At 35.9% G+C, this 12,487-nt stretch overlaps 1 protein-coding gene across 2 annotated transcripts in view; it reads left to right on the top strand.

Annotated features, from left to right (window-relative positions):
* The window catches only part of LOC106871312 (signal-induced proliferation-associated 1-like protein 2), a 166,298-nt gene that overhangs the window by 110,822 nt on the left and 42,989 nt on the right, over positions 1-12,487 (top strand). For both annotated transcript variants that reach the window (XM_052973573.1, XM_052973574.1), the window contains exons 3-4: positions 4,813-4,958; positions 10,855-11,043. In XM_052973573.1, the coding sequence (XP_052829533.1) occupies positions 4,813-4,958; positions 10,855-11,043 (335 nt within the window). The remainder of the gene's footprint in view (positions 1-4,812; positions 4,959-10,854; positions 11,044-12,487) is intronic.

The raw sequence follows: 12,487 nt of genomic DNA, 5'->3' as shown, positions 1-12,487 counted from the left end.
CAGTAACTGCACGATAAAGTGTAGTATATTGCCACTTAAGTGTGGCTGACCCCTAGGGGTGGGTGTTACTGTTGCTTTTAGCCCCAGGAGGACATCTCCTCCAGCTGGCTTATCGACACACGACTGTGTCCTGTTTGCCAAGGGAGTTATCCCTCTCACCTCGACCAGCAGCACGAACGTATCCGGATTTCAGGGTTATTTCCCTTTGTCGGCGTTCGACAGCTGATGACCTTGGTGAGAGAGACAAAAACCTGGCAAACCTTATATATATATATATAAAAATTATTAGTTCTAAATCTCTGAACGAGAAACCTGCAGCAGCAGTGCAATAGAGTGAGGCTTATTTGCTAACATAAAGTGGCAGTCCTGATTAGGACCAATGTTGCTGTTATCTAGCCCCAGGAAAACATTGTCTCCAGCTGGCCATTGACGCACTAACTGCATCCTTATATTTTCAAACAAGGGAGATAATGTCCCCACTCAGCTGTAAGCAATATCTGTGTACCAATGGTTTCTGGATTATTTTCCTTCATCAGCACAGAATAATCGCTTGGCTAGAGATGGTGACACTAGTTCTCAGTAGCCAGCTGGAGACAATGTTTCCCTGGGGCTAAATAACAGCAACATTGGTCTTAATCAGGACTGCCACTTTATTTTGGCAAATAATCTTTACCCTATCATACCGTTGCTGCATATTTCTTGTTCAGAGATTTAGAACTAATAATTTCTCTATTGATGAGATCAATGACTGTGTGTCACTTTGAACAGTATATACTTCAAACACGAACTAGTGTCACCATCTCAAGCCAAGCGATTATTTTGTGCTGATGAAAGGAAATAATCCAGAAACCATTGGTACACTGATATTGCTTTGAGCTGAGTGGGGACACTATCTCCCTTGTTTGAAAATATAAGGACGCAGTTAATGCGTCAATTACATCAACCCCAGTACTTGACTTGTACTTATTTTATTAACCCAAAAGGATGAAAGGCAGCATTTGAACTCAGAAAGTAATGAGAAGGAAAAAATTCAGCACAATTTCTGTAGAGAGATGAAGCTATTGCTTCTGTACTAAAGGAGATATTAATTTTTACAATCTATAGTATACAGGAGTTTGCAAACTGGGGTAAATTTACCCCCCTGAGGATGATTTTCACCTTTGCAGTGGGTACTTTTATTAATTCTAGTTTATCTACAATTATAATTTTTAAAAGTCTGATGTTGAGAAGAAAAGAATTGGAACTAGGGTTATTTTGTGAAACAATTCCATTATTTTTTCTTTCTACTTATTTGGGTTTAATGATGTGTATTGAGAACTTATTAATTACTGTGTTGTTAATGGAATTGTTTGATTCAGAAGACTGTGTTTGGTTCTGGTATCCATTCACCATTAGTTCATAAATATGTGAAATAACATTAGCTAAAATAACAAAGATGTAGAGCTTCTTACAATGTAAAAAGAGAAAGTTAAGTAAATTTCATGTATTTCAGTCACAAAGGCCCATCATCAGAAGTGAACAGAATAAAAATGATTTATTTTACTTCTGTTTCACAATGCTTCAAGCAAACTACCATGCTCTTCTGAAATAATATTATGTGCTATCATATGTGCAATTGTTGTTATTTGAACTTAAAATAACAATGTTTAAAAACACTATTTTAAATTTCTACTTGGCTGATTGTTTTATTTTGGCAGAAGTGTGAAGACAAACAACTGTATAAAACAGTGTATTTGGGATAAATTTACTTTCAAAATGTTGACAGAGAGTAAGGAATGAAAAAGATTGAGAATTCTTGGCATACAAGTAAATGTTGGTGTATAAAACATTGGTAGTTACAAAGATAGGGGTACATGACAGGATTTAAGGTTCACAGCCTGCTTTTTTTGTTTGGTTATTTTTTAGAGGAAGGATTTTTAAAGTTAAAAATGTCTTTTATGCCTCCATATACCTTAAGAATAAGGCTGCTACTATGTTAAATTCCCATGAAGAATTTCTGAATCCCACTTGAAAAGAAAAAGTGTGTGTGTACACATGTATTTTTGAAGCGATAAATCAGATCAACTATTTAATAGGAGTTAAAGACAGTAGGAAGTTTATTGGAAAAAAAAAAGATTTTGGCTGCTACATTGAGATAGCAAAGTACATAATACAAAGAATCTTTCTTTCTGGTTCATGTGGTCCCTATTTTAACTTTAGGGAGACAAAAACATACTGGTGTTTCTATGCTAAACAGTAAGGTGGTCGTGTTTTAAAATTGTGCAAAATATCTCTGTATCTTAGTCAAAAAAATATTCTTAAAGTGCTTGACTCTTATTTCTGATACAAAAATGGTACAGAATTTGTTCCTCTTTCCTCCCCACACCAGTTTCGTTTCTTGAGGTTTTTCATTTTTAAATTTCAAATTGGTAAAATTAGTGTGTCCATAAACTGAAATCACTGAATAGTCAAATCAAGTTAAAATCTATTTATTATTTCAATGTCTCACACACTTTCCCACACAAACGTACACACACAAATGCACATGTGTATGCATGTATGCTCTCTCTCTCTCTCTTTCTCTCTCTCTCTCTCTCCCTCTCTCTCAGAACATATATAAAAAATAGTTATAATTTACATAAACTATTCGATTAAATATGAAGGGGACAAGGCTCCAGGGAGACTCAGTTTGAGTTGAAGATAACTATAGAAAGAATTAATCATATTTTGCAGATTTAATAGCGAATGTTCAATTCATAACCGTAAGATGGTTTCAATTCTTGGATTGGGTAGTGTGTTGTATTCTTGAATAAAATATTTCAATTCACATTGATTTAGTCCACTTGGCTGTAAATGAGTAACCTTGTGACAGACTGGCATCCCACTCAGGATGAATGTTGTGGTCACATATATACATCGTGGAACCTGGTAATTGGCTTGGATTCCTGTGACGCATAACAGTACTTACAGATTTAATGTTTTAGCAAAGAAACTCAGCTTTCTCTAATTCTGTAATCTGTAAACAGTTAAAATATTTCAGAATATTTTTGTGATTTAAACATTTGAAATGAATTTCATTTACAATTTAAATTTTTGTACAAAATATGACATCAAAGAATTAGATATAATAGTAGATATAATAAAAATGATAATCAAATAATGCAGATTAATGTTAAGTGAGCAATCTCATAGTAGTTGGCACTCCGTCGCGTACGACGTTAAGGGTTCCAGTTGATCCGATCAACGGAACAGCCTGCTCGTGAAATTAACGTGCAAGTGGCTGAGCACTCCACAGACACGTGTACCCTTAACGTAGTTATTGGGGATATTCAGCGTGACACAGTGTGACAAGGCTGACCCTTTGAATTACCGGCACAACAGCAACAGGAAGTAAGAGTGAGAGAAAGTTGTGGTGGAAGAGTACAGCAGGGTTCGCCACCATCCCCTGCCAGAGCCTCGTGGAGCTTTAGGTGTTTTTCGCTCAATAAACACTCACAACGCCCAGTCTGGGAATCGAAACCGCGATCCTATGACCACGAGTCCGCTGCCCTAACCACTGGACCATTGTGCCTCCACGAGCAACCTCATACCTAGAATATATATACAAACACACTTTGCAGTATAAGTATAAATATGTAACAAAATAAGTAAATAACTGGATAATTGAATGAATAAATAATGCAGAATATAGATAACTAATTAAATTGATAATAATTAGAAAATACATAAATGTAAGCAGTCTGTTGGTGATATATTTGCAAAAAATCAAAATAACATATATTTGTAAACTTATACATAAATACCCTAACATAAATGTACATACATCTGCACCACACACACACACACACACACACACACACACACACACACACACACACTTTGAGTACAGACCATAATGTGACATTAGATAGATGACAAAGGAAGAGGAGATTATTCAGTGCACTTCATTAGCTTACAGCTGTTTCTGCTTTGAGATGCAGTGTGTGTAAGCTGACTGTACTGCATCTTAAAGCAGGAACAGTTGTAAGCTAATGAAGTGTTTACATAAATCTTGCATTCCTTTGTCGTTCATTTAATGCCATATTACACTTTGTAGCCAACTAACACTTTATTCTGAAGCATATGCATATAGAGTTCTACCACCAGGTTATTAGTACCACTAGTAAATATATGTATATATGTAAGTAATTACAAAATTTCGCTTAGAGATACTATATACTATAATAAAGAAAATTGTTTATCAATTAATTGGAATTATGTAACTTTGACTAAAAGATAGCCTACACAATTCTCATACAGTCAGCTCTATGTTGCATTATTTTAAAGTTCAAAAGAAGGCTAATATAAAAATATTTGCTGAGAGAAATGGAAACAGTATTTACTGACAGTTGTGTCTACAAGGAGATTCTACTTTAAAGCAAAATATGCTATTTAGCATGTTTCAAAAAATGGAACTACACTTATCATTTTTGAAAAATAATATACATTTGAGAAGAAATAAAATTTTGGGAAACATTTCAGGAGATTTGAGATGAATGTTGAATATGATGAAATGACTTTTAAAAGTAAGTTAATTCATTGCATATACAGGTGATATATATATATATATATATATATATATATATATATATATATATATATATATATAATGTACATCGCTTTTCTAAAAGCAAACATGACATTTTTAACAGAAAATTACGCAGAGGGCAGGTGCTTTTGTTAGTTTTGTATAAAACATTTTATTTTGGCTATGCACATGTTAACTTGTTTTGCCTCTCTCTCTCAATTTTTTAAATGCTTTTATTCATGTCTTTTTATTTTTTGTGTATTCAGATCATCAAAATTATTTTGGTATTGATGAAAATCTTGGACCCACTGCTATCAGTATTAAAAGAGAAAAAACTGATGGTCGCGAAAATAATAATGGTAAAGCTGATTACGGTCAGTTTCAGTTCCGTGTCATCTTCAGAACAAGTGAGGTATGTTGCATGAGTCTATTTATATAACATTGGCTAATTTATTTGTGTGTGTGTCTGTTTACAGGTGTCTCCCCACCACCTCAGCTGATTCATTCCATTACAGTGGAGTGAATCATCATTGCAGTAGAAATTATATAACCTGTTTTGAGATTTTGCTTCAAGGCATTGTGTCTGTGCTGAGACTACGACATCACCAGTGTTTCATAGACGACAGTGAACAGGTGTGGTCACTGTTTGTGAGATGCACGTTTCCGCAGCTCGTCTCATTGACCAAGCTGCAATTATGGATCAAGCAGAGACTGAGGCTGGGCAAATGGCACTACATTTGAGCAGCTCTGCCATCCAGGTTCAAACTTGTGTGATTTCAATTTCATCTAGGCGTTCTAAAGTGGATTAGTGGAGGGGAGGTGTGACGTTCTTGGGGAGATTCTGGGCATCAACAGGGAATACCTGACTCACCTCTTCAGGAAGTCTTTTGGGCCAGGACCTATAGACAATTTCCAGAGATCCCTGGCCTGGCAGTGCTATTGGGGAGCATTGCTCATTCGAGATAAGGTCTACAGACATGGTTCAAGAAACACCCAACCGAGATGCAGCCAGAATGACAAAACTGTTCTGCCTGCACTCATGCAATGTCCAAATATTTCAGACTTTTTGGCCGGTGTTGAACGGCTGCTGTCACGTGTAGGACAAGTCTGGTTGTCAACCGAGTCCATCGTAAATATTGCCCCGCCACCTTCCTTTAACTGAGAAGGCAAGGCAGTTTTCATTGTACTGGTGGTTATGGCGAAAGAATGTGTATGGTGGACTCTTTTGAAAGGCTTAGAGACAAAAACTTTCCTCTCTGGCCAACCACTCATCAACTTTTTCAAGTTTTACTTGAAAAGGAACATGAGAGTAGAGAGGGAAGTTTTGTCTAATGAAAAGTTTAATAAAAGGTGGGTGAATGTAGCAAAGATGGTATGCATGAATGACAGACCCACTTTGAACATGAACTTATAAAACAAATGAGAAAGGGTGCTTGCTCTCATGGTTTTTTCCACGGTTACTGTGGTTGTTTTGCATTGGATTTTCTTTCCATGGATAACCCTAGTCAGTGTTCTAATGTCTCCCCTGTTTGGGAATGTCTGTTGTTAAAACATTACCTTGTTATCTCTTTGTGTACATGTCCCAAAATGTTTTCAATTCTCATTGATTGGTTTTGAAAAGAAAAATTCTACATTGTATTGTCCCCTCTTTGTTTGGCCCTGTGTAGCTTAGAAAAAAAAATCTATCTATCTGTCTGTCTGTCTCTGTATCTCTGTCTATCTATCTATATCTCTCTATCTTTGTCCATCCATCCATCCATCTATTTATCTATCTATCTATCTATCTATCTATCTATCTATCTATCTATCTATCTATCTATCTATCTATCTATCTGTCTATCCTTGCATGCATGCATGCACAAAAATAGTAAATTAACTGTAAACTATCAATTTTCGTAGCCATTTACTGATTTAAGAAAAAAATAAATGAACTTCAACTCTGAATAATTATGAAGGAAAAAAAAATATTGAAAACTTTTGGTGTTTATTAAAATTTCTTTAATTGAATAAAAAGACAATTTATTTATTAGTGTAATACATAAAATATATTTTAACTTTTCCAAGCTTGTATGGGCTAGACAGTCTGTTGAGGCAGGTTTTCTATGGCTGGATGCCCTTCCTGTCACCAACACTCACCTGTTTCCATTCTTCATGACTGGACATGTTTACATGGAAGGTTTGAAACAAACAACACCATTTGCATAAGGATGATGGTTGTTTACAACTATCATGCAATGTCAAGACATGGAGACATTAAAGCCCCCACCCCACCAACCCATTATATACAGATGTATGATCTTGCACGCACGCGCGGGCACACACACACACACACACACGTGTATGTGCCATTGGCTTTCTTTCAGTTTCTGTCTAGTAAATGCACTCACAAGGTTTTGGTCAGCCCATATATGGTGTATGCGTGTTAGTAGAAATAATCGGTTTTCCTTCCTTTGCATGAGTCTGTCCTGCGGTATCCGATCCTCGCGGCTCGCCCGACCCGAAGAACACTAGAAATAGCAGCTGCTTCTCCCAACACCTAGACGATCGCTTGGCACGTCCTCTCCTCACAACAACCCCGTTCGAAAAGGACACGAAATCCCTATCGAGGCTCCCTCGGCCCTTCTTCCTCTTCCGGTCAGCTCGCCATTCCGGCCAGTTCACGGTTCCGGTCAGAGGTCAGCTCCCCAGTTGCTGACGTCATACCACACCATGACTAAAGTAGAAGAAACTTGCCGAAGTTGTCACACTGTGGAACTGAACCCAAAATCTATGTGGTGAAAACATGCAAGAATATAGCTGTAAAACAGTCATAAATTTGATATGAAGAACTGTTAGCATGAAACAGAAAACTAGATTAGTTGTTTAATTTACTGAGAATCCTATATAGCTTATATAAGTGGTTTCACCATGACATTTTAGTGAGAATAATGTCATTGTAATTTGAAAGATGTGTTGGTCTCCATAATTTCAATGGAATCTGTTCTAGATTAAATTCCAAGGTGCTTTTTATATTAAAACTTGAGAATTGGTCATCAACTTTTGATTTGTTTAATGTCTTGCAGTAAGTAGAATTGCAGTTTTTATTTATTTATTTATTATTTTTGTTAGACTTCAATTCATTAGTTTGTAGTGGTAGACAGCTCCTATATCTGCACCCCTTTCAGGTTCTTGCTGATTGGAAGTTAGAGAGTGAAAGAAATTTTGGGTCACCTGAATGAGATTGTTGGTTTGCTCTGGATCAGTCTTGATCAACTTAGACCATTGTCTTTATTCAGGTATAGTTTTATTATCTTGGTGTAGGTTATCCAATTTTCTTCTTTGTTTTCTTATTGTTTTTAACACAATAAGATGTGGTTTGAGGGAGATTTAACAATTATGTCGAGCAAGCCAGTTCCTCTTATTTATTACTCAAAGTAATAAATTCATCAAACTATTCCAAAGAAAGTGAAGTTTTATATTTATCTAACATTTTTATACTTTTTATCTTTCACTAGATTTAGTTTTTGGACTGTAGCTATGTTGGGGTATAAGTCTTGGACAGTTTAGTCAAACAAATCTACCCCAGTACTTCTCTTATTTAAGTCTGGCAATTATTCTGTTTTTTTTTTATACCAAAGTACTAAGTTCTGGGGATGTAAACAAAACCATCACTGGTTGTCAAACAATGGTGGGAGTCAAACAAAGATCAGTAGACTACAATATATTCGTATTATTTATGACATGTTTGGTGATGGGGTTACTAGATAAGGTCAAAGTATCAGTAAAATGTTTTGTTTGCATAAAAGTCTGATCTTTTTCCAAAATAACTTGATAATTACAGCAATAATGTTCTAGTTCATTTTGACTTGTAATTTACAAATTTTAATATAGAAATAGAAACGACACTAAATAATTGAGAGGAATATCTTTAATTCTTATAAGATCAGGAATGCCCAACATTTTCCAGAAGGTGATCTGCAAAACTGATGAATGGATCATCAAATATGAATGTACTTTTAATTAAAGTATACAAGCCATAAATATTGTAAGATGTTGATATTTTAACATCCTAATATTAGGATGGTAATATTTTAAATGGAAAAATTAGTGTATGCATAAGATAATTTGCTTTTAATTGCCACAACATGGTGAGTCATAGTTATTTTAAGTTACAAACTTAGGTGCTCTTCACAATCACATGGTTTGGGATTCAGTCCTTCTGTGCTGCACCTTGGACGATTACTACACACCCTGGCTGACCAAAGCATTGTGAGTGTATTTGGTAGTTCAAAACTGTGGAAGCTGCTGCATATACAAGTGTGTGTGCATGTTTGTGTGTCTCTCACTACTTGACAGCTAGGGGTGTTCTGTTTATGTCCCTTAAACTTAAGTTATGTGAAAAGAGACATGTACCAGACTTTAAAAATAAGCACTGAGGTCAATTTGATTGATTAAGCCCTTCAACGCAGTATCCCAGCATGTTCTAATTACCAAATTCTTGTTCTAATTACCAAAGACTTCTAGCTGTTATGGAATGTATCTACCGCCACATTTGCAATTGGCACAACTGGTATGATATCTAAACATTTCTGTAAAAACATAAATTAACTATAAGGGCTAACTTAAGTATGTTCTAGAAAGCCATTTTGGCAATTAAGAAATATGTCTGTCCTTCCATTTGTAAAGAATACTGTCCTCTGAAAATAAGGATAGACATAGTTCAAGGAAATACTAAACATTTCTAGAATATTCTCATGCAATACTTAACTTGGAGTATTTCTTGGTTTTCCAAGATGTGATTGATTCTGTTTGCGTAAAATAGTAAATGCTTGGTAAATCTCTCGAGGTACAGGTATGGTTGTGTGGTTAAGAAGCTCGCTTTGCAACCACATGGTTTCAGGTTCAGTTCCACTGTGTGACATCTAGGGTAAGTATCTTCTACTTACTGCTCTGGGTCAACCTATAATTTGTGAATAAATTTGGTAGATAAAAACTGTGTAAAGTGGTGAGATAGCAGAAACGTTAGCATGCCGGGCGAAATGCTTAGCGATATTTCGTCTGCCGTTACGTTCTGAGTTCAAATTCCGCTGAGGTCGACTTTGCCTTTCATCTTTTCGGGGTCGATAAATTAAGTACCAGTTACGCACTGGGGTTGATGTAATCGACTTAATCTCTTTGTTTGTTCCCTCTATGTTTAGCCCCCTGTGGGCAATAAAGAAATAAGAAACTGTGTAAAGCCTATGGTGTCTGTCTGTCTGTCAAATAATAGACAGAAAATGGAATATATAAGGAACTTTATTGCTCACAACGATTGTTTCGATGCATCCTGCATTGATCCCTCGAAGGTGGGATACTGTACAACTGGTTGTGGTGCATCCTTCAGTGCAGACACATCTTCTCAGGTGATGTTATAAGAGGTATCCTGTTAAATAAACTCTGTTTCACTTGGTTTTAATACAGTATGTTGTTAGTGACAGTATGTTTAAGCTATTAGGCAAGGATATTTACTTGTATGTATGTGTGTATATACATGAGTTGAGGCACATGACCTAGTGGTTAGAGCAGTGGACTCGCGGTCGAGGGATTGCAGGTTCAAATCTCAGGCCAGGTGATGTGTGTGTTCATGAGCGAAACACCTAAGCTCCACGTGACTCCAGCAATAATGGCTAACCTCTGCTGACTCTTTCACCACAACTTTCTCTCACTCTTTCCTCCTGCATCTAGCAGCTCACCTGTGAGGGACCGGCACTCCATCCAGGCATGGAACCATCTGGCCCTTATGAGCCAGGCATGGCTCAAGAAGGAGCAAACAAAACAAATGTGTGTGTGTGTATATATCTTTGTGTGTGTCCCCACCCAGCCTAATGTTGTTGGATTGTTTACATCCCTGTAGCCTATCAGTTTGGCATTATAGATCAATTGATATATCCCTTTAGCATTTAGGTATCTCTGTCAAATGTAATGCTTGTTTATTTACATTGTTTTAAATCTATTATGCATTATCTTGCTGCTTTGAGATTTCAATGGTGTTTATTTAGTTTTAGGATGACATTGTAGGGTAGGTGTAAGAAGCTGAATCTTGTCTGTTTGAACATAAATCAGTTGGAATATTTGCGCTGGATACGGCCAGTTTGAACACTAAAGGGTTAAAAATAAGTAATGGGGGTGCAGTTTGTCTGACTAAAAACCTTCCAGAGTGATGTTCCAGTTCAATGACTCAAACAAATAAAAAAAGAGAAAAACAAAATTTTTGATCTGTTTAGGAAGGAATTTCTTAGTTTTTTCCTTTCTTTCTAAATTTGACTTTTTTAAAAAATTTTCTTTTTAAGCTCGCAACACTGCGTGGTTCCATCTTGGAAGATGCTATACCATCATCTAGTCGTTTAAGTAGTTCCAGAGGAGTTCCTTATAAAGATGTGTTGGAATATATACTGCCAGAAGTTAATCTTTCTTGTTTAAAACAAGCCATTCCTGGTCAAAAGACTGCTGAACAACTGCTCAAGCTGGATGAGCAAAGAGTAAGTGTTTGTTGTATTAACATGAACTGATATTATTCTCTGCTTCACTTTCCCAGACATTATTTTTAACTATCGCCTCTTTTACTAACACTTTTATAATACCCTTTGCTATAATTCAACACTCTTTTTAAATAATGTACACACACAGAACATCAGGGTCTAGAGTAATTTAGTTTGGGGTACTAGTTTGATGTGGGTGACTCCTTACCTCAGCACTACCCAACAATTATTATTGTTGATGTTATTGTTGTTTTAGTTATAATTGCAACTAATAAGCAATTTAATCCTCATAGACCTGGGCTCTTGTGTCTAACTTTAGCCTCCACCTGGGCTCCTGTGCAAAAATAGTTAAATATACAGTTCAAGAGTTAGACTTGCAGGGAAACTAATGGATGGAATCAAAATGTTCACCTGCATCATCGCTACTTTCTTCATCACTTTCACCAATTTGATTGTTTGAATCATTCTCTTTGCTGGTGTAAGTGTAAACACAGTGACTAGAAATCTCAATGGCTGTGTGTGTTGCTACCAATAGAACAGAAGTGTTATTCACAATAACAGTAGGAGTTAGTGGATGTTTGAGGATACAAAGCTTTATAGTATTGAAGTTACAAGAAATAATGTAAGTTAGTTATTAGATTGATAGCTGGAAGAGCTGCTAAAAAGGATGAATGAGGAAATGACATCTACACATAATATCTATGTTATGGTATTGAATATGCATAGGTTCATTGCTTTCTTCTCATTTTATGAGTGACATGGAACAGTAGGTTGAAGAAATGAGGGAGAGGATAAATGTGGTTGGGTTAAGATCATTGAGTTGCGTAATGGAACTATTGAACTGTGGATGTGTCAAAGAAAGGTATGGGATGTAGGTTTGAGAGTTTTGCACAAGAGTCTCAGGATATTTTGAATAAGAATCCTTTCATACTAGAGACAACAGCTCTAATTTTACGTTTGATCTGGGTTTGTGTGTCTTAATCATTTTGATACCAACCCAGCTGGGACCACATTCTTGAGGCATGACAAAACTTCCTTTGAAGTGATCTGAATCTAAATCTATCAGAATTTTATGTTGCAGCATATCCAACCACCAGCTTAATAATGATAGTTATTTTTGTAAATTATTTTATTTTAAAATTTAATTGAAACAAAGTCAGTGTATTTCGATAAAAATAACAAAGGGTTTACTGAGATGGTAGAAGATATGAGGCTCTTTCTAGTAGGGAAAATTCCATTCAATTTTATTGATCAATTCCTATGCATTCTGTTTCAAATATCCAGCCAATTGGACAAAAGGAAACGGAAACTTTATTTTTGCTGAACATTACTGACCGTTGAAAGTTTTGTTGTTTTGAAGTTGAAAAGCAATTTTGCTAACCTTTCCAAAAATGCATTAAAATGGCAGACCATCTTGGAATTACATTGACAGATGATGTGTAAA

This window comes from Octopus bimaculoides, chromosome 16 (genome assembly GCF_001194135.2).
Source record: "Octopus bimaculoides isolate UCB-OBI-ISO-001 chromosome 16, ASM119413v2, whole genome shotgun sequence".
NCBI lineage: Eukaryota > Metazoa > Mollusca > Cephalopoda > Octopoda > Octopodidae > Octopus > Octopus bimaculoides.
Note: the sequence above shows the minus strand (reverse complement) of the source record. Positions and strands in the feature narration are given on the sequence as shown.